The sequence below is a fragment of the Pelobates fuscus genome, chromosome 2, assembly GCF_036172605.1.
Source record: "Pelobates fuscus isolate aPelFus1 chromosome 2, aPelFus1.pri, whole genome shotgun sequence".
NCBI classification, from domain to species: Eukaryota; Metazoa; Chordata; class Amphibia; order Anura; family Pelobatidae; genus Pelobates; species Pelobates fuscus.
The window spans coordinates 122,477,977-122,500,951 of NC_086318.1; the positions used below are offsets into that span (position 1 = coordinate 122,477,977).

The following is a 22,975-nucleotide window of genomic DNA, read 5'->3' on the forward strand; positions in this document are numbered from 1 at the left end:
TCTAGAATATAGTCTCAATTATAAACATGTTTAAATAATCTAATGAATGAGGTTATGTGAGGTATAGTCCGATTGATAACCATGTGAATTATAGGATGGCTTGAACAGAGCGTTGTTTTGGGGTTTATGAGACACGCTGTGAGATGCCCTATTGTAGGCCTATGACAAACCAAACACAAAGTCACATTACCTTGGAGCAGTTTTCACATTCGTAGTGCTTTCCAGTATCATGGGACATTTGATGGCGGATAAGGTTGGATTTCCAGTTAAAGGCTTTGGGGCACTGATCACATTTGTACTCTCTCTCTTCTGTGTGAGAAAGTAAGTGCTTGTCCAGACTAAGAGGAGCAAAACAGCAACAATTATATAAAATAAATAAAAATCTATTTTACTACACAAAACGTATCATCACAAATCATGCTAGTTATCACAACATAAAGGATTTGGACCATTATTTTGTACAGGGCTATTTCTAGGTGGCTAAATACTGGGGGGCATAGCCCAAAGGCAAAATGTTAATATTATATAATGTTAACTTAGAATATAAAATATTATATAAAGCTATATTTATAAACTCCATGCCTGCTGCACTAATCCTGCACCCACAGCATTAGACCCAAACTTGCAGCAATAAACCTGTGCCCACTGCAATACGCCCACACGGTGCTGTATAATTAACTCCAAATATGGTGCACTATTGTGATTATGCAACATACTTGCATAGCAAAGCAGCCAATCACAAGTCTTTGAATGCTATAGATTGTCTTGGTTTAGAGAACTGAAGTTACAGATTTGGAATACTTAAGGTAGGACAACTATATTTGACAAATTGCCACTACATGGCTCACCTTGTGATGATAATAGTAACAGACAGAGATTCATGCAAACAGATCATTTTAAGATTTGACAGCACAGCAAGTCTGACCTTTGCATATCTGGGAAGACTTGATCACATTCTTTACATTCATGAGAATGCTGCATATCAAGGAGGTCACTGTCATCCTTCAGACTGTGCTGGAAATGGTCATCTACCATTGAGAAGGCAGAGTGAGGTGTACCACAGGGGAACTTCTGGTGATCGCTCAACTCCGCTTTGGACTCAAAGAGCTGATCACACTCTTCGCAACGATATGGGCGCTCCTCTGTAAAACAAACCATGCATCAGAAAATATACTAGCTACTTTATTTAACAAAGACACCCCACATGTGTGGAAAAAAAAACCCTACAATGTATGTAGCATTAAATTGCCATGGACACTAGCATGACTCAAAATTTTCTCCTGCCCACTAACCACTGGCAAGTGAAAATGTATCCCTGGTTACTATGCCATTGAGCCTCCAGACTAGCAGTGGAGAACTATTCAAGCCTAGTCTAGTAGCGTAGGATTTGAGATTTTAAGCCCTGGAGTAACTACAGAACAGCAACAACAACATGACTAAAAAGTTGCTACAAATTAAAACAGTTTCTATAACACCCACACAGTGCCAACTGTACCATGTAGTGTGTATCACAACCTCCTGATCTCCTGTAGCACAAAATGAGCAGTACGCTTCGTAATGATTGACAGATTTTCCTAGTGACACTGCCAAAAAGTGTTGCTCAGATTCACTGTGTGATAAACCTGAACAAAGTAAAAAAATTTTTTTTTTTCCTCATGCTGTTGGGCAGTATAAAGAAAAGTGAAGCCCTGTAATAATAACTCACATGTGCAAGAATGAAATTAGTTCATAATTTAACAAAGGGAACTGCAATGATCAATTAACTGATTTTCGTTGTGCCATGCAGGGCAGTCCTTTTCATTTGCTGCCCAACAGTATGAAGAAGTGATGTGTGTCCAGGTCCAGGGTGGATCTACAGAAGGTTGCACTGGGGTCCATTAATTTCCAGTTACGCTCCCGTGTCTCCCCATTTAAGTTAGTAGTTATTCATTCAGTGACTTAACAAAACTGCTTTCAGTATCTCGGACACACTATGTTGGCAGAGAACAATGATGCATATTATGTTGCTAACCATGGATATCAGGGGCCATTGTCACATGGGAATAATCTTCACTCTTCATGAACAATAAGAGCTCCTCTCCAGGATCAATGTCCGCTACGGCTCTGTAGAATATCTGTAAAAGACAGAGAGATTGTGCGATCAATGGCATGGAGTGAGAAATCTGCGCTCAGCCAATTACTATTCCTAAAGAGACTTGTACCAATAGAACCAGGCAGGAGAGGGGGGGAAATTTACTTTTAGAATGTAATAGTTTTCGAGGAAAAAGGAACATAAAGTGTATGTCTGATTATAAAGTGCAATAATAAAGTTTAGAACATAAAATGATTTGCCTGCATATCGGTTTGGAATTATCCATTGTAAAAATGGATCTTTCACCTTAAAATTTAAAATGTAAAAAAAAAAAAAAAACTACACCAAAAATAAGGTTGGAGATATTTTTAATAACATATTTGCAATCTCCTAGTGATTTGCACTATGTAACGGAAATTTTGCTTTCACATCTGTACCACATCCAAAATCTAGCTTTATAAAATATGTTACAACGATACAAGAAGCTAGAAAATAAGCAGGAATTCAGTCAAATGGAGCCAGGTGTATTCAGAGATATATCCTCAACTACAAACTAAAGTCAGTCTATGTATGTATTAATAAGGAACGGTCTCCACGGATATTTTTGAAAAAAATAAAATCTGTGGCTGTCATTGACAGCCGGGCATATCCCAGAAATCACTGGGGTAATGTGACAGTGTGCAGGAGTGCACATGCAAGTTCTCATGGCATTATGGGAGAAATACCATTATGAATGCACAAATTCACCAAGTATAGCATAGGAAGATATCATGGCTACCACCTAAAAAAATTACAGCATAGTTATTATATCCATTTTAGTCAAATGCACCCAGAAAATTGACCCTCCTTAATATTTCATAAAAAATATTTGAAACATGCTCGTAAACCCCAATATATAAGATTAACTGATTTTGTTGACATGCTGCACTGTTGTCCAACTTCTGAATATGGGAGATACAATTCCATTCAAACTCTTGGATGGACAGACACTACTAAATGAATGACTAAATACTACAGGACACATGGGCCTTTCAGGTAGAAAGAAGGCTGCACAAAAATACTCTGTAATTAAAGATTACTTTTCAGGTGACAGGTCCGCTTTAAAAGTGAGCTTCTAAATGCTACCAACAATAAGAAGCTTGAATGGGAATAATTCTGACATGAGAGCCATCTATTCGTAACCAGCCCTAATCCATACCTCTTCATCTTGTGCCTTGTTTCAAACACAAAGAATGGTTCTGTACTTATTCTACGCGATAACAGATGTAGATGCAATCGGGGGATGGATTTCACCATTTAACACTGTTTTATGGCCTTTTCTGTGTGTGTTCCCCAATTATTTAATACAAATTAAACAGTGCAGTCATTTACTATTCTTGCTTTAAAAATGTGAAAGATTAAGGGGTTGAAACGTTGTTTGGTGCTTGGGTCCAATAAAATTGCCTAATTGATGGAATACTTTGGAGTGCCTGGATTTCTTTCCTACATTCATAGTTCTTGAATATTTTATCGCAGACACACACACTGCTGTCACTTATTTGAGTAAACACTGTGTCGAATTGCACCGATTTCATCAGATATGATTCTTTCATGACGAGGACTCTTCTAGACTTGTGCAATAATGCTTTTCAGCTGGTCCAAATGAATCAAATTCCTTTTAATTTACTCTTGAACGAATCTAGCATCCAGGATTTAACTGTGAAGTCATATTCAATAAGTGCTCAGGTCAATCCCACAAGATCAATTACCGTAGTTCAGGTGTTCATACTTGCTGAAAAACACTAATGCACTAGTCTGGTCTCTTCCAGTACCATAGACTATCTTATCTGTTCTGACTCGTAAAAAGCAATTGCGTTCCTCTTCAATGCTAGACTTAAGGTAAGTCCAGGGACTAATGAAAGTATTTAGAAAATTGGGCAGACTAGATGGGCCAAACGATCCTTATCTGCCGTCACATTCTATGTTTCTATGTTACATTTTGTCCCACTTTACGAGATCTATTTTATAAAAGCATTTTGGACTGTTATGTCAAATGTCCTGCAAATCTTTTCGTTCTGTATACATGTGTACAGAGAATGATGGTTTTTAACAGCAGTGAAGACACAAATATTAGTGACATTTACAGTTTAATGATAAAAATAATTTGTTCATCCCGATCATACACACTATTATTACCCAAAAGGTGTTTAACTTTGTAAATCCTACCACCTATACATGGTTAAATGCAAGGGTGGGAAACTTATCGCTTCTGTGTTTTCGTGGCTGATTATATCAGCTGTTTCACCCAGCAGTATGTCAGTGTGCGCAAAAATACAGGTTACACCTGCTGTGAACAATTACATTCACTGACTTGTAATGTACAACACAGACCTGTAGGTGGCTGTAAAAGCTAACTGTATATGACAATGAGCTAATATGGTAAAGTTATTAATACAAGGAGAAGGTATACACCTATTAGAAGGTAAAGAAAAGTGTTTAGAAAGTGACATTTCAATGCTTACACCCCCCTAGCCAGGAGAGCACTATCATGAAACGCACACGTGTGTAAAAGCAGTGTTAAATCTATCGTACATCCATTTTCTGATGATTTCACATACTGCATCAAAAGTGAAAATATAAAAACCAAGTCAAAATACTTAATACACACACATCACATCAGCAACGTTATGTAAAATATTTATTTTGACACAACTTTATATTTACACTAAAAATCGCATTTCTGAGCTTGAAAGTGAGAAATGCAGAAAAATGTGCCTCCTGTACTGGGTCATGCAATAAATTGCCATCTCTCAACTTTTATTTATCTTGTAAGAAAAAAAAAAAGTCTTCAGATTTAATATCCAGGACAGTATTTTACATGTATTAAATTTAGTGCACTTCCCTTATGGGGTCCTATAGTGTCAGGTGTAAGATTTTTTTTTTTTTTTTTAATTATTATTATTGTTTTATTTTTCCGGATCAGATTCAGATATCAACTTTAAAAATGGCCTTATCTACATGAACAATATGCTGTGTACAAACCTGGCAAGTGACTCTAAAATCCTTGATGATATTAACCCACTGGAATACATAAGACAGAAGAAGAAGAAAAAAAAAGAAAACACACACAATTTCCCCTTCTTTTAACTCCACTAAAAAGTTAGAATTGTCACAAATTCTAAATTAATTTTACGCCAAATTAGCTAAACTGAAAACAAAGCAAACCCACAGACTTTTTCCAATGTGGCAATTCCATTGCGTAATTTGAAATTCACCCTTTAGTGAATAATGCAGTGTATGATTTTTATTACGTTTTTTGTTTTTAAACCGCCAACAGATTCCTTAGCGCATGCTGAAAGGAACATTCTAAACACGAGTGTTCTGCTATTAAGATTATCTGGCTCCTTACTCAATCAAGTTAGATAAAAAGATGTACTTACTATGTTTCTATGCTATTCTTGCCGCGGCCTCTTCTCCACCATTGGTTGAGATCATCAATGCTGATGAGATCAGCCAATCCAATGCGTCACCCATTAAGAAGCAATGTAAACACGGTCTTCTCTCAAAAAAAATGCTACATTTGCACTGCTCAGCCTGTAGGGACAAGCTCTTTTAAGCTGCAGTGTTTCCAAGTAATCAACGTAAAACCTGAGAGTCTCAAGACCAAAAATCTTTATTTCATGAATTAACATAGAATACCCCAGAACAATTAGCTTGTTCTGTATTATTTTTTAAACTTGACAAGTTTCTTTCGAATTGAAATCAAGCAAGCTTTTTATAATAGGTTTGACTAAAAACACTTTTTTCAAACAAATACTTTAATTTTAACCTAAAATCTAGGGTACTAAACAGAACGGTACTAAACAGAATGCTCTGTCTGGAAGTTTACTCCCTTCAGGAACAATGAGCTTCACTCAACACTCTGTATCACCTCTTTTTGGCAGCTTTCACAGATTCAGTGTATTGGTTTCCTTTCCAGAAGCATGTTGACATTTGAATTGTGACATATTAGAACTCTGCAATGGCTTCTTGGAAACAAGCAGGCTCAGAAGACAATACACCCCAAGACAGTTAACTTTTGAAATGTTCCCTTTCCCCAGTAACTGTAAACATGACCGTCTCAAGTACTTTTATGCTGTTATTAAAGGAAGGCTTTTGACTCCTGCAAGAAAACACTTTGATGACGGCTGTTCCTTAAACCACAAACACGATTACGTAATGCTCTAGAATGGGAGACCAATTTTTTTTTTTTTTTTTAAAGTACATTAATACCTTGCAAAAAAAATAAAAATTATGCCAATTACGTAGTTAGTAAGAGAGGTCCTGTTTAAATTGGCCTGCATTAAAAATACTCATTCTAGATTTACGCTGGGATCCACTGTGGGTCAGTCCTCTTTAGGCTGCATCCACCAGACACACACTCATAGAATTGGCAATTTGACACCGTGTCAATTGACTTACAATATCAACTGCAAATTTTTGTTCCCCCTGCATAGTTTTCCTATTATATGTATATCTTGCCTATTCAAACTCCTTATCCTCACTAATTTATTTATTTTATTATGGCTATCCACATGCTGTGATTTTTCCAGTTCTTAAGTTAATTGAGTGTTCGGATTGCGCAAGAACCATCACGTTGAAAATAAAAAGAGAAAGAAATAAAACAGACAGTGAGGTAAAATGTGATTCATGTTACATGAAAACGAATCCATGTATTTTTATCCAGATTCCATTATAACAAGAAACTGCAGCAAAGAGTTGATTTTATAGTGTAATCAGTTCCCGTAGACCTGTGATAAGAGCTTCCAGTTGTGGTATCGCTTGCATCTATTACATATGGATTTTGCTATGATTTATTTTTCTTTTTTTTTGTAGGCTATGAAATCTCTACATCAAGAGTGATAAGATGAAAACACAAATGGACTTGTAATCATAATAGCATGACCAGATCCCGGCTCTACCATGGATGCTTATAAAACAAAACACATCAGGCAGCCAGCAAAGGATTTTTGGTGGTAGAAAAGGCTATTTTGTACTGGCAGAACAGCAGGCAATTGTATGACCTTCGTCTCCATGAGACAGTGCAGTTGCATGGTGGCTGAGAGCCTTTGGCCAAATCATATTGTTGAATGCTCTCAATTCTTCAATGATGTTTATATATAAAATTAACACAGAAGACAAGGGCCGTCTTATCGGGGATTTTAAAAGTGATCATTTAAATTCTGCTCTGCACAATTCTTTATAAACCATCTGGTTTGTAACATTCATGGACTCTTTACTTTATTACTCAAAGGTAGACAGAGTGTTGCAAAGAATGCACCTCAAGAATAGGTTTTACTGCTTTACTTGTTAGAAAAATAGCTCAAAACTATTTACTAAATCAAAAACAGTCATGGATATTGAAGTAGGTTTATAAATTAGCAAAATTATTTAATTAGCATAATATGGTGTACCCCATATAGCTTTCTCTCAAACACATTACTTTCACGAATGTAAAATTGCCTAGCCACTAATAGCCAATATTAAGCTTGCTAAATAAATAGCACAGACACGCGTCAAAAACGGTTTGTCTAGACGACCACTGCCAAAAAATGTAAAAAAAATAAAAATCAGAAATAGTACAGTTTTCATTTAAACATTCCTCTGTTTGATCAAGACGAGAGCAAACAGATTTGGAGAGGCATCTTTAACGATTCCCTGCCATATGATAAGGTGGCCTCTCTTAAATATAATTTACACTTTGCAATTAAAAAAGCTTCAGCGGTAACTGTTGACATGTGAAACTGTTGGCGCCTCAGTGATGTCATAATCGACTCTCAGAAGTGGGAGTGTTCTATAAATGTTCATTATTTTTGTTGCTGCAATGCAATGTTTGTCGAGTTCCACACAGAACTCGTCTGGCAGTTTGAAGAAGGAAGGACCCTTGCTTCTTGGACATAAATTAACGGTTCTTCCACATGGACTCTACCAGAAAGCTATGAACAGAAGAGTAAAACTATTTAACAGCAGCAGAACATGAGTGTTGAACTTCATGCACCATAAATTATGTTCACATAAATACATTTTATACAGCCAGTCACTCCTCGGTTACACAAGGCTTTATTTATTATTCAACGTTGGTAAAAATAACCTTTTCACTGCCAATAGGAACTTCTGCAGCCACTCGGGTTGCTGGTTGGCTTTGATGGAACCTCAACCCTATAGGTCTTATTCCGCTTGCTTTCCAAAATACACAATTTCAAAATTTACTGTCTTAATAATTTTAACTTTGACCTATATGGTCTAATTCCATGCATGCACATTGGTGAACTAAAATCTCGTTAATTATCCTGCACTCCAGAATTGCCTGGCAATGTCCTCTGGAATAGGTGAAGCAACCCCTGAGGTTCGAGTGTTTAAATCTTCGGTGCCTTGTAATGCACAGGTCATTTCATTTAGGATTAATAGACTCAATTTGGCATCTCTAAAAATGACAACAAGCATGAATTATGAATGACCTTTGGTTCATCCAGGAAGTACTAATAATTGGACTAATAAAGGAAAAGGCCCTTCTTGAATGTTGCCCCAACAAAATTTCAGGCTGCTGCCAGTAGATGTCTTTGTAGCGAAATGTTGATTTTGTAAATGCTCTGGTAAAAAATGTTGCATGCTGCCCATACAATACAGCATTATTTATGGAGCAGAAAACATGCAGGGAGGGGTTGGGGGGGTGAGTGCATAGTAAAGCAGCCAGAAAAGACAAACTCAAGCACTCAGCTTGTGTCATTATGGCACCAGATTCATTCTGGAATTAAGCATAGTTCACAACAGCAATTGGGATTCCTGAGACTCCTAGAAATATATGCTTAGATACTGAGACAAAGATAATTATTAAGCACGTCTAAACCACATAAAATAAAATGACTTCAATAATTGTAATGGTGGGAGGTGGAGTAGGAGTATTCACATTTAGTAATTTGCAATAAAAGCATGATTGCACAGTCTACACTTACAAAAAAATAAAAAAAAAAATAAAACAGCAATATAACCGTATGCATTCCATTGCAGTGTTTAGTATGTCATAGCTCGAATCACGAGTTTAAAAACCAGACTCTATATTAAAATGTCAGGGGAACCCTTTGCTTTAACACCATTATCCTTGTGAATACCTTATTTAAGGGTGCTATAGGAGGAGTATCATACTGAGCTAATCGTTCTGGCAAATAACAAGTGTCCTGACTTGCCGTGTGCAAATTTGCAGTACTCACTTTCAGCTTACAAACTTTGCAGATCAAACGTTTCTAAAGAACGACACTATTATAACACCAAATCAAGGATTTCTAGTTTTACAGTAGGTTTTTTTTAATATATGATTTGAGATTAACGTTTTGGCAAACCCAACTTTTTTTTTTTTTTTTTTAAAGACATGTAACCATTTAAATCAGGAGGTGTCAAACTCCAGTACTTGTGGGCCACAGAGACACTGCAGGTTTCCAGAATAACACTTGCCACATTGCTAAGTGATACACAATGTTAATGGCTTGATTATATGTTAATTAAGAAATCCTAAAAGTCTGGTAGAATTACGGCCCTGGAGGAAAGAGTTTGACATCTCCGGCTAAAAGGTAATTCAGCTGTTTTGATGAACACGTTTTGCCTAATTTTCATTTTAGTAACGTTATTACAGAAACATAAGTTCTGTTATCTAAAAGAGACTCCCTAATTACGGACGGAGTTAAAATATATATATCTATCTTTCTTCACTCAGGAATATATAGCAGTGCATTCAACCAATAATTCAATTTTCTCGCACATTCTGTGTACTATTGACAGTTTACTTCCTTCAACCAATAGTTTGATTGATGACATGCATCTTACTCCATCTGTAATTGCTAGATTTTTGGAGAAGGGCCGATGAAATATGAAAACAGTAAAATAATGGAAAGTTGATGATTATAAAAAGGTGAGCAGATGCAGGGTAAAAACAACAACAATCCAATTTATCAAAGAAGCTTATTGAAAAATACATATAGAACATAATCCGCAAAATTCATTTTTTACAGCTAGCCTGCATTAAAGAGTATTGTCTCGGGAGAATGGTATTAAGTAGGGGAGTAGGAAAACAAGACGGTAATAAATGAACAGCAATTTTCTGCTAATGCTAAAATTTATTTACAAATGGCATTGGTTAACAATATCGCAAGTAACAGAATCCTCCGAGTGTCTTTTGGGACCATTCCTTAATACTATGCAAAGGGGGAGTGGTTTGCTACGCTTTGTTTTTTTTTCTCTCCCAGTTCATTAATTAAAATGTAAATAAGTTAGGAGACTTACGTACTTCTAAAGTGGCCAGGAATTTGCATAGCCATTTCAACAAATGCTTTGAAGGTTCTATTTTTTTTTTTTTTTATTTAAAAGGGATACAGCATTTTAACAAGGCTTTACCAAGAAACAACGTTATACAAGACAACCCTGCAGTAGTGAAGTAGTTAATGTATATGGCATTATGCTGAAAAAAAAAATAGTAGCTGTGTCCCGTTCTCTCTTAAACTTAAATGTGATAAGGTGCCTTGCGAAATGCTTTGATAGAATTAAAATTGCAGTTTTATGATGAATTCTCCTTTTGGCAAATAGCTTTTCTGGGTATAGGAAGTAATCTAGAATCTAAGTATCATTACAAATATATATATATATATATATATATATATATATATATATATATATATATATGCCCCACTATTACAAGATTAATAGTTTTCCTGCTCTGATTTTATCTTGTAATAAACTTATTTCATAATAAAAAAAAATTACAGTTGCACTTTTAACAATACATTTCAGTGGAAACAGGAATTTTTTAGATACCGGTTTCAACAAGTAGTTTATTGTCAAAAGGGGCAATGAGGGTTTGTTGCCTAATTTTTAAGTACGACTGTTGGCAGAGACTGTGAATTAAACCTTATTGTGCACTCCACCTGTCTGAGTACACAGATTAATGGTCAGACGTGATTTGTTTAAAAATCATATGAATAAATCGAGCCGTTGTGATATATATTAAAACAGAAATCATCATGAAATGTATCTGATATAGAGTGCTCACCTCACTAAATATTGAACAATGGATTTGTATGTTAATATAGCAAAGTTTGAACATTTCTACAGCTCAATAAATTAAGATATCTTTCACCAACATGACCAATTATTTTTAGATTTTTTTCAAGCTAGTTGTTTGCACATCACATATTTAGTGAATATACCCCTAGACTGGGGCACATATTAGCAAGCATATTTAAAAATAAACTAATACAAAACCAGAAGAAAAAAAAAGTAACAGTTTTAGAATAGTGCTTTACTTTTAGATATTAAATACCTGTAAGAGTACATATAATCAAACAAGAAAAGTTAACAAAACTACAAAAAACCTGAGCCAAAAGTAGATTATTTTTTTTTTTATAAAATAACTACACTAATATGGAACTTTTTTTCATAGTAACTGATACCCCTGGGAGACATGATTGATTGTTAACAGTTAAAAATACTATTGTCTTCTATATTTACAAAGTGTGACTAGAGATGACATTTTCTCCATGAAAGTACATATGTATAAACATATATACAGCAAAAAAAAAAAACTTCACAGCATTTGTTGTAAAGATTTTTTTAAGCACTTTTAGTGAAGTGAAAACTATTTGTTGAGGGGGAGTAAAAAACCCCATAACATTTCTTTAGCAGTGAAAAGGTTAACATAGCTAGCTTGTGCAGTACAAAAGGTTTTTACTTTGTATCAGTTTTACTCTAGATTGGAATATATATGCAGTTTGGCTAAATTACTTCCTGATGTCTGGTCACTAGCAGTTGTTGAACTGGCCCTTCTACCAAGTTTTGTATTCATTAATGCAGAAACAGTCAGGGAATCTGAGTGTTTGCAATGAGCTTAATCTGTTTCAGGTGGAGTTCAATGTTTGCTTGAGACTTTCACAGGTGAGGTAAAGCAATTAGTGGTTAACAAATGCTGCTGATCAACTGTCCCCATCTAAACCATGGTCTTGGGTAATCTCTTGCACAATAGCAGTGTACATTCTGTGATGAGCAGCGCTTATTCATCAGTTGGCAGATCTAAGCCTTATAGAAATGAGAATAAAACCAGACCTGAAGAACCTCTTAAGAAAAGGCTTTTCATGCTGCTCCTAAGAGAAGCCTTCTTAGAAATGAACAGGACCTTCCAGGCCAGCCTGCCTTAACCTCTCCATTCCTGGAGAATGCAAGAGTGGGGTCTCCAACAATGAGCAAGTCAAACAGTCTGCAAATTATAATCTATACATGGAGCAAACAGCCAATTTGAATGGCCTGCTAATGCTATGATCATGTGCAAGGGGTCAACAAAACAAGTCTGGGAGTTTCTTTGCAGACACTGTGAATATACAAATGTGGGGTTTATTACTGGGGACAGTAACAATATAGTTTTAGGGAACAATGAAAATAAAAGCATTAAACTTTTCAAATATGAATTACATAGCTCGGAATACTATCAGTAAGTATACAATGTTTATATAAATGCTGAATAAATAATTTAATAGATTGTAAAATTAGGGCATCGTTTATAATAAAACATCACATTGTAATAATTTATAAAAATTGTCAAGATGCTAGAAAATAAAATGTAAAGATTGAAGCTATGATTTATTTTAATAATAGTTTTCAGATTAGTCACACAGTACGAATACCAATATAATCCCTATAAATCCCAAAACAAAAATTAAACCTTCCATAATGGTCAAAGGTGAATTACTAAACGGTCGGTTCTATTTCCCATTTTATATAAACAAAAGAAACAGATCTAGACATTTACTTCTGCCTTCCTCACTTTTATTTTAGCTACTTACAGAATGAATTGTTCTAATCTCATGCACACGAATATTATATGAAAATATATATATTTTGTAATATGCATATACACCCACACTCCTATCTCATGGATCATTTTCAGTAATTACTGTGCAATAATGATGTGACATTTTATAGATCTGTCATGTGTTAAGTCTTTATAACCTATATACTTCTATTTAGTTTTCATCATTCCTACCAGCAAAAAAAAAAAAAAAAACATAAAACAGAAGTTCCATAATTTATCAAGCAGCTGTTGCTTAGAGGCACTAATGACCAGTATACACCCAGCCTCCCACCACCAGATCTTAACTGCCCCGGATAGCAAAATCCATGGGACACATACCTGCTCATTGAGCTGACTGGCTACCAGATTGTGCTGCTTGTAGATTCCAGCAAACTTGATAAACTTCAGCCAGTTACCCACATCTGCTTGACTGGCATCGATGCAAAACTTCACATTACAATGCTCATCCAAAACCTACAGAGAAACCACATAGGGATTAATTGTGCCCACTAGCTGAGCTCTGACAATTAATTTCATCTCATTCATATATACATGTTGCTAGGCTCCTGCCAACAATTGCACGTTTTCTAATTCACTTAGGGGGTCGTGACTTATCTAGAGAGAAAAAAAAAAGTTACATTGGGAAGTCGAAGGCAGAGAAGTAAGATTTGGATCATGAGCAGCTCCAGATCCCTTCCAGTTTACATGGAGCAGACATCTGCTTTGTCAGATATGCATCTTGGATTCATGGGTTTTATGATGTGTAGAGGAATGTAAAACAAGGGGACATGGATCCAGCGAGGGGAGCTCGGCTGATGGTAAATTGATACATTTGTGGACCTCCATCGACAAGCTCCACGTCCCAGCTTCTTGTTTTATCACACTGTAAAATGCTGGCAGTATGGACAGACTCTGCTCAGGGTGATCTGGCTCGTTAACCCTTTCCTGGGCCAGGCTTGCCAGCAGCGAATGGGTTAAATATCAGGACTTGGTCTATATACACACACACACTTATTTAAAAAAAAGAAATGTAAAAAGAAATGGCATTTTAAATCGGGGGGGGGGGGGGGGGGGTCGGGGGAAGAGAATAAAATACATTTGTCTATTTATTATAAAGCCCCATCATAAATTGATTGTGAAAAGTGTAATTAATATATATATATAAATAACGCTTTTCACAACCAATTTATTCTGGGGAATTGTTGACGTAGAGCAATACATTGACATAGATATCACTCCTTGCCGTTTGGTTTTATTGCAGTTATTAACACATAAGCCAACGTTTCGACAACGGTTTAGAATTCATCGGAATATTTCCATTGCAAATGACAGAGTTATTGCTGCCAGATGAGGACGTGTGCTGAACGCGACTGAGCGTGATTGGGTTAGTCCTGATACAGTGCAGGGGTGGAAGGGTTACACACATTTATTGGATGTAGTGTGGATCTGGAATCATAGGGGAGATTTGGATTAATTTGGATGCAGGATCTTCGTGACTTGAAATGGAAGTAAGTTTTACATAGGGTGTACTTACTAAATACAGAATTATAGTGAATTCAATAAAGAGAAGGGTGGAAAAAAGTGCAGATTTAGGAAAATTCGCAAACTCGGCTATTTGATCTTAAATTTTCCAATTCAGTTTTTGCGTCACTTCGATTTTTAGTGAACAAACTCATCAATCTCCTTGATTCATTCTAGATGTAGGTGTTAATAGTTCTAAGCACACATCGTTACAAAGCTACTGCCACAGTATGTGTGTGCGATATACTATATATATATATATATATATATATATATATATATATATATGTGTGTGTTACAGTCCAGCACAATACAACTAATTAGCCCCAGTAGCTGTAGGTCATTAGATCATGTTTAAGTGGACATACTTCCTGCAAAATTAAAATCTGATATAACCCCCACATAAAAGGAATATAAATCAAGTACAAATATAGATTTACAAAAGAGAAAGCAGCGTTCTATTATATAAAACGGTTTACAAGAATTAAAACTGACCAAACGTCAAATTGTGATTTTTGGATCGAAGTTTAAAAAAAAAAAAAAAAAAAATCTGAGATGCAAAAGTTTACATTTGTTCTGTAGAAAAAGGCTCGTTTAATGTGTGTGTGCTTGTTGCGAATTCGATCATTCAAGTGTGCAATAAAATCTAAGAGTTATCACGTGTAATAAAGTGTGCAAGCATATATATTATAGGTTTGAAATAGGTCACTGAAACACTTTTCTGCTTCAGAGTGGGCCACAATTTTAAACAATCCATCAAAAGAAATATAATGAAACCACTGCTTTGTTTACGCAATCTGCAAACACTATATTATATATTTCTTTAAAATGTAAAAACAAATCCCATTTTTAATCAAAACGATTTCTAGAACGCTGCCCTAATTCATTATCAAACGTAATTACGATTGACTCCAAAAAATAAGTATATTATGAATTATATATATAAAACAACATTTTAAAACGTTCGTTTAAGTTCTCCACAAACTATTGCCGATTGCAATAATAAAAACATTATTTTGCCATAGTTTAATTCCCTGCAATGGAATCTAAGCATCATTCGTTACTTTTGCTTTATAGATTAAACCTGTCCCGTTGGTTTCGCAGTAGTTATAGAAACAGAATTAATCGCGATTAAGGAAATAAATATTCTTGCATTCTCCGTATAAATGTGAATGGGGAAAATAGCAGCCAACCACTGGGGGGACATCATCCTAAACTTCAGGAAATCAGGGGTTACTTTAAAATGAGAGCACATGCTTGGCTCTCAGCTGTATCCTAATCGTTAGAAATAGCTGTTTAATGATCTAGTTCTGCGTGTTCTAGAATGATCAACAAATAGTTACCCGGGTGCTATATGGAGAGTGGAAGTTCTGTGTGGTCTCTATGGTGCCCCTCTACTTACACAACTTCTCCAATCCATCTAGATGCCAATATGGGGGCCGGACTGATTTATCTCCCTCCACCTGGGTCTCCTCCTGTGAAATGATCCCCCAAGGACTATCATCTTATCTGTTCAAACCGATCACAGATTTGGGATTAACTCTGCGTCTGCAAAATGTCTGTGCCAAGTTCACAAAAGTGGTTTGACTGGTAATTTGTGTGCCGAGAAAATGTGACCTTGCAAACAATCCTTTGTTTATCTAGTGTCATCAGATAAGGGCAGATGGGCATTTTAAAGATTTAAAAAAAAAAAAAAAAAAAGTCCTGACAACATTAAGGAGCCCCAGACACAACAATAAGAGGACACACACACATACAATAAACCAGATGATTTAGCCCATTCCATCACACGGATAAACATGACAGCAGCCCTACAGAAACCAAACACAAGCCAAACACCCAGTGCAGGGAGCAGGAGGGAGGGACAGGGAAAGTCCAACTGTAACCACAAGTTCATGGGACAGCCAAGAGCCAAGCTTACAAATTGCACTAAAAACCCTTGTCTGTGCTCACTTACCTACAAAGGTTACCCCAGATGAATTAAATAAAGTCCACAGAATATCCAGCAGAGGGGCTCCAGACCCAGCTCTGTCCCATTCAGGCTCTCCTCTTGCAGAGCTCCTGGGTGAGTATGTCCATGTCTCTGCAGAGTACACTGACAGCCAGCTATACTGTGTTTAGATGAAGGAAACCGAAAGTGTCTGCCAGGTGATCCCAGGCTCGTGTCCCATCTGCGAACACCCTCCCTCTCTCCTCACTTTCTTTGCTCTTATCAGCCAGCCGTATGACAGCAGCGATTAGCTCTGCCCCAGTGGGGGGCCGGGGTGCTGGGTGCCGTCCTGGGCTGGGATGCAAGGCTGCACCAGGGCTCCACAAGCACTGTCTGTCCTGGGGAAGGTAGGTAGGTGTCCCTAGCTCTTGGAGATCCTGTGTCCTCTTTATCGCCCGTTCTCAGCCCTGTTTTCTCACTCACACACCGTCCTCCCGGGATCATCCACTTCCAGAGTCTTCAATCTAAACTGTGAAGGTCTTGATGTCACGAAGTGTCTCTTTAAACAGGATCAGAGCGGCCATCCAGAAAGAGGAGGAGAGGGCTTAGGAGCTATCTCTCTGCACAGACACTGGCTCCGCTCTCTCAGGACAATTTTTAAAGTGACAGCAGCCTCCTTTGGCAGGAGAGGTCACAAAAAGGTCGCCGGAGAGTCCTATAGGACAGACAAATTGTAGATGCATGCACCATCCCCTTAAACATGTGGATTCCATCCATGTAATCAGCAACCAATGGGGAGATCATGGGTGGGTGGATTTCTCTCTTTCAGGGAAACCTCGGCTCGTTCTCTTTGATAAAGTCTGCCTTTAAGTGCAGCTGTAGTAATCCCATGCCTGGCTGCTACAATACTCCATATATATACTGAGATTTTTAAATCACTTGCTTCAATTATGTGAGCAACAACTATACAAACATAAAATCCAGAATTCAGCTAGGACAACACATTTGCCATTTAAAACATATATAGTATTTTCTTATTGCACTGGAAAAAAAAAATATATATATATATATATATATATCAGATTAACTCTGACACTGTGACTTTGTAAGCAAACACAAATTCATATTTTGGGAACACAAACATACAATTCGATGTTTCATTAGTGATTCTAATAATATAACGTTAAGTAGAAAGTAGGATTCAGGGTACATGGCTAAACAGTGAACCAATAATGTATATATATCAGATTTGCTGTTTTGTCACTTCTCAAAGTATTTTATTTTTATTTTGCAGATTTATTTTTTGTTTTTTTAATTTTACATCAATGTATTTGTTTTTAATCATGACTTGAAATTAAAAATTACATTTGAAATCAATACTTCAATTAAATAATAAGAAGCAACCCCCTTTCATGCCTTAATGTTTTGATGTTTGTTTTCTTTTGTTTGTTTGGGATTTGTTTATGTTTTTGTTTTGCTTTTGTTGGTTTAATTAGCAAATTAACCTCAGGCAATATATTTGCACAAACATTGTTTTTGTCTAACGTTTGAGGGGGGGAAAAAAATAATCAAATTCTTCCAATATTGTAAAAGTGCAAGTCTGTGCGTCCCATGTAAGGTCCTATTTATTTAAGAGGAGGGGGCTGGCATTCATGACAAGGGATGGTGATTAATATGTCTCAACAGACTTATCTGTGACATTGAACTGTTGCTTTAGATAATGGCCATTGTTTCAGCAAAATCACACAGCAATGCTAGGTAGGACAGGAAAAATCCTTTGTAAATAACCTTAGAACTGGCTAGAGATTCCCATAGACTTGGGTGCTTGAGAACCTTTAAGAGGTCCCGGTTTGCTGGTCAATGGCTTCCTGCCCTCCCTCGACTCGTCCATTGTTAAAGACTTTTAATATATATATATATATATATTTTTTTTTATTTAGCCATAAATTAGGCCGGCTATAGCTATGAGCTCTTCTATTTTCTTCCTGTCAGGATGAGGGATTTGTTTTATGATGCATTGTGTATTAAATACAAGTAATCTGGGAAAGTGATTGCTTCAGGTCCATAGGTCTGATCACAGATTCTGCCCCCCCACCTTTTGTCACAGCTCTGAAATGAAGGAAATGCTGCTGGTTGAATTCTGGTTATCAGTATTTAAGGCCCTGGTTGAAGCTGGATCTTGTAACAGGGAGCATGGGATTTTCTTCTTATAAAGAAGGGCTGAGGGAGGAGAGTTAAAGTAGAAATTGGTTGGTGGCTTCCAAACCAGTGTAATTCAGACTGTTACCAGTAGGTGGTGCTGCTTCCCGGATTACAGATACAATGTGTTCTATATAGTCTTAGACATTGATACCAAAGAGTCTAAAATAATAATAATAAAAAAAATCTCACAGCACCCAATAATAGTTCTAATAAACTCATCCATACTAACTCTTTCCTTGCTGGAATGACTTTTGTGCTGTCTCATGCTGTGGAGCTGTAACAAGATCCAGTTTTTCTCCACATGTAGTGTTTAAATTCTGGTCTGGGAATCATTGAGTTGTAGCATTCTCTTATATTGTGTATGCCAGCTGTGTTCAGCCTCTGTTTAAATGGACAAATAATGCTAGTTTGTCCGCCCCATCAATAGGTGTCATGTCCCACGTTGTTTTGGCTTCTTGTGGGGATGCCCTCAATGAACTGGCAGGAATCCTTCTGCCCAAATGCCCCGAGGAGAAAAGGAAAAGGAAGGAGCTTTTAGGAAAGCTGGAGCCAGTTAATGAGCCCCAGCTCCGGTGTTAAATTCAGTTCATCCTATGGGACTATCAGGGGTCTTTGTCCGTCACTTCAAGACACACAGAACCCCCCCCTCCTCCCCACTTCCAACAACATTCCCAGCGATCTGTTGCTCCTGTACTTGTCCGCAGTCACTTTCACTGAGAATCAAGTTGCTCTATTGTTTCGACTTTATAGTTTATGACACACAAGAGAAGACCTAACGTGGGTGATATTTAAAATATGACATATCAGACTTTAACAACAGCTGTAGACAGCAGCAAAATACATGTTTTAGAGTAAAAGGAAACAATATACAGCTATTTTGGGGGGGGGAAAGAATATCTGCTTCTAAAAAAAAAATCTCGAAAAGGGGTTTATTCACTAAACGGAGAATTCTGAACTATTGATAATTGGATATTTTCACAGTTGGGCTATACTGATCTAAAATGTACACTTCCATTCTCCACATACAACTGTTATTACTACTGGTATAGCGTGATAAATAAGGGAATTGGGATATATACAGTATCCGTTACAATGCAAATGTCAGAGAGAAGCAAAAATACCTTCAACAGAACAAGTAAAAAAAATGTTCCTTTAGAATTAATTTAATGTAGTTATTAATGGAACACTTCACTTGTCATTTTTGTTAGAAGATGTGTTGGATGTGATCAGTGTTGAACCAGGAAGTAGCAGTTCAATATCTTATGTGAGTGAACAATAGGACACCAGATGATATCTGAAAATGTTCACATGGGAAAAATAAAGTGATAATAATAAAATCTACACAAAAGCAAGATTCTTGATCTTGGCTTACAATTACAAATTCTATGGGTTCCTTAGCACTTTGGACAAGGCCAAGGTCAATGCAAAGTTACCTTCCTTTTAGGCATGTCTACCACCCCCAAATTAAGCTCCTGTTTAATCCATTCCCTATCACCCTTGTGTACACACAGAACCCGTTTAAGTTTTGTATTGAACTACAGTGCGAAACGCAATAAAACAAAAAAAAAAGTATTTTCCATTCTCCTCTGCTCTAGCACTAGTCCTTACAAGGTTAACAACAAATTCCATAGCTGGTGTCCATGTCATTTACTGTGCCTTGAGCATAAAGAATGTAAGGGACAAAACCCCCTAAAGAAGGATTGGCCATCACAAAGACCCCCAGTAGTACTGTAGTACCACAGTGTAATCAGGAGCAATGTCAATGAAGAGAGCATTTGTCTGGGTATTTCTGCACGTTTTATTAACAGCCTGCAGTACCCTTTAAATACAGATGCCTGCTTTAGCCAGGAAGCTGTACTTACTGTATGTAGGAGATTGCTTTCAAATATCCATCAGTGCGGTACATAAACACATTTTATGGTAGTTCTGCTGTCACACCTAATAGAATGTTCTAAAATTGGTTTGTACTTTAATGTTCTTTAATGTTGATAATTCAGATCCCGTTGAATAATGATAATACTGATAAAAGGATAACACATAATGTCTAATATTTAACACTCTCCAATATTTCATAGACAGCAATCGAAACAAAAAATGCACACTCAGATTCCATAATGAATCCTTCACCAAGTCATATGTATATGTTCTGGTAAGATTTTTAATATCGAATACCACTATCCATTGGATTACAAATGTATAAAGCACAATATATAGAGAGAATATTAAAACCAAAATAAAATAGGTCTGATAAACGTTTACATCCAGGTACTGATGTGTGTACGATTTTCAGTTTTATTAGGTGGATAGGTGGACAGAAGAACAAAAAACATAACTGTTTGCTGAATTATAATTAACACTTGCATTTAAAGTTTACACCCTTGGATGCATCTTCCCATACATGACTTGTATTCATGCACACAGCTTTCATAAAAAATGAGTGTAACGTACGTTGGAGGCTTAGAGAGTAGCTGGGAAGGTTACAGGGAGTCTGCAATACAGATAACTAACTAGGATTACCATACATTTAAATGTATATGACCCCTTTTTATTTTTAGTTTCCCAGTAGGATTTCTGTTGCACCCTTGTTGATGTAATTCCCACAGATAGATCCCTCTTGTCACGATTTCTACAGAGCACTCAAGCAGAGAAGGGGTGGATGTGGATTTGTTTATTTAAATATGTCAATATATTAGTGAAAGCAGCGAGGAGCAAGTAATGCAATCCACCCGCTATTTCCCAAAGGCTGTAAACCGATTCTTTTTTTAAGCCTTTAACTTCATGAAAGTCCGTAAGTAAAGTGTGAGACTCATCTGCTAATGGAAACCCTATGAGATAGAAAGAATCCAGCACTTCATTATACAAAGCCCAGTGTTAACGAATGTGTGCCACAGGACTGACACAGTTGAAGTTTTTGTGAGAAGCACACATACATTCTGAATGTTCCGTATTTGGTAGCAGTGACTGTCTCCGTTTAAACGGTCAGTCCAACCAGGTCCGGAATTTAGTTTTGTTCTGGTGCCATAGAAAATGACAGACTAATCGTAAAGTGTGCATACATAGGAGTTTAAAAAAAATAATAAACATTAAGGGCCAAAGTAGCGGATTTGAAGAAATTCACCAACTCCACTTTAATCATAGATTGACTATTTTAGACTACATTTTGCAATTTGCTTTTCAGGTCACTGCAGTTTGATGTTTAGGTAGTTGCAGAGTGGCAAATTATGAGATGGAACCAGCAAATTTTCACTATGCCACTATTAACCCCTTAAGGACACATGACATGTGTGACATGTCATGATTCCCTTTTATTCCAGAAGTTTGGTCCTTAAGGGGTTAAACCCTTTTCTGCTGGTGGTCCAACGCCATCTCTGGCAGCGTTGTTGGGGCATCATTAGCTAGATGCTGCCTTTGGATACTGGTTTGGCCCCGTCAGCGGCAAATATCAGGCTTGGTCAGGGTTACCCATTCCATAGCCAAAATTTCAAGATTCAAGGTCAATTGGGTATTTAAAAAAATACCACATGCTGAATTGTGAAATATTAAGGTGCCCCCAACCCCTTCTTAACCCATATTACCTCTAGTTACATTTTGTCTGTTATGTTAGAGATTGCTAATTGAATGCCAACCATTTTAATTCTTGATGGTTGTAAAAAAAAAACAAAAAAACAAATATATATACACTGTAAACGTGGTTAATTTATGCGATAATACTGAACCCTATGTGGCTTTATGACCTTTGCAATGTTACTGCTCATTGAATTAATCTACATAATAAAATGTTTTTTGTCAATAGGCCCTTTATACAGGTACAAATTAATCCGAAAGATAAAAATTGTCAGCAAATTGTTATAAAATTATCATATTTTGATATAGGTGTGTAAAAAAACACAAAAAAAAAACACAACAAGGTGTACCTGCAGCATGACAGGATCTTTATTTATTGTAGTAATTATACATTTATAATGTTCTAAGAGGGGAAAAAAAAAAAGAATTTAAAGACATTTACAAGAAGAAGCATATTACTACGACATTTGTGAAAAATATCTTGCTCGTAAAGCATCATAACAAATTTGCATAATTGCAAAGAATACACTGCGATTAGTCTACCCTCCCTGCGTGGCTTAGATCTGCAGCGATTTGTAAAAAGCATGTGCCTATGAGACTGCCTATTTTATCAGCAAGTCAGTGAATTTACTTTCTACTTTGTTGTCCAAGATCTGGGTCTGGTCCAGTGGCGTCACTAGAGGGGGCAGAAGGGGCCCTGCCCACCCCCCCTATATCATGCATTGCCCACCTTTTGGCCCCCAATTGAAATTGAAGTCGGGAGCACTGCATCTCCCTACACAAGCTGCAGCACCAGCACTGTCACTCACCCTTTTCCCACGTGCGGCCAGAGGGGGCACTG

General features: G+C 36.7%; 1 protein-coding gene across 6 annotated transcripts in view; it reads right to left on the reverse strand.

Moving 5' to 3' along the window:
- Positions 1–22,975, reverse strand: part of MECOM (MDS1 and EVI1 complex locus) — a 502,728-nt gene that overhangs the window by 28,002 nt on the left and 451,751 nt on the right. For 4 of the 6 annotated variants that reach the window (XM_063442620.1, XM_063442618.1, XM_063442619.1 and 1 more), the window contains exons 3-6: positions 13,257–13,391; positions 2,012–2,114; positions 926–1,142; positions 191–338 (exon numbers count right to left, since the gene is read on the reverse strand). In XM_063442620.1, coding sequence (XP_063298690.1) covers positions 191–338; positions 926–1,142; positions 2,012–2,114; positions 13,257–13,391 — 603 coding nt within the window. Of the gene's footprint in view, positions 1–190; positions 339–925; positions 1,143–2,011; positions 2,115–13,256; positions 13,392–15,840; positions 16,024–16,395; positions 17,094–22,975 lie in introns of those variants that run through there. The other 2 variants (XM_063442622.1, XM_063442621.1) reach the window with 2 other exon arrangements.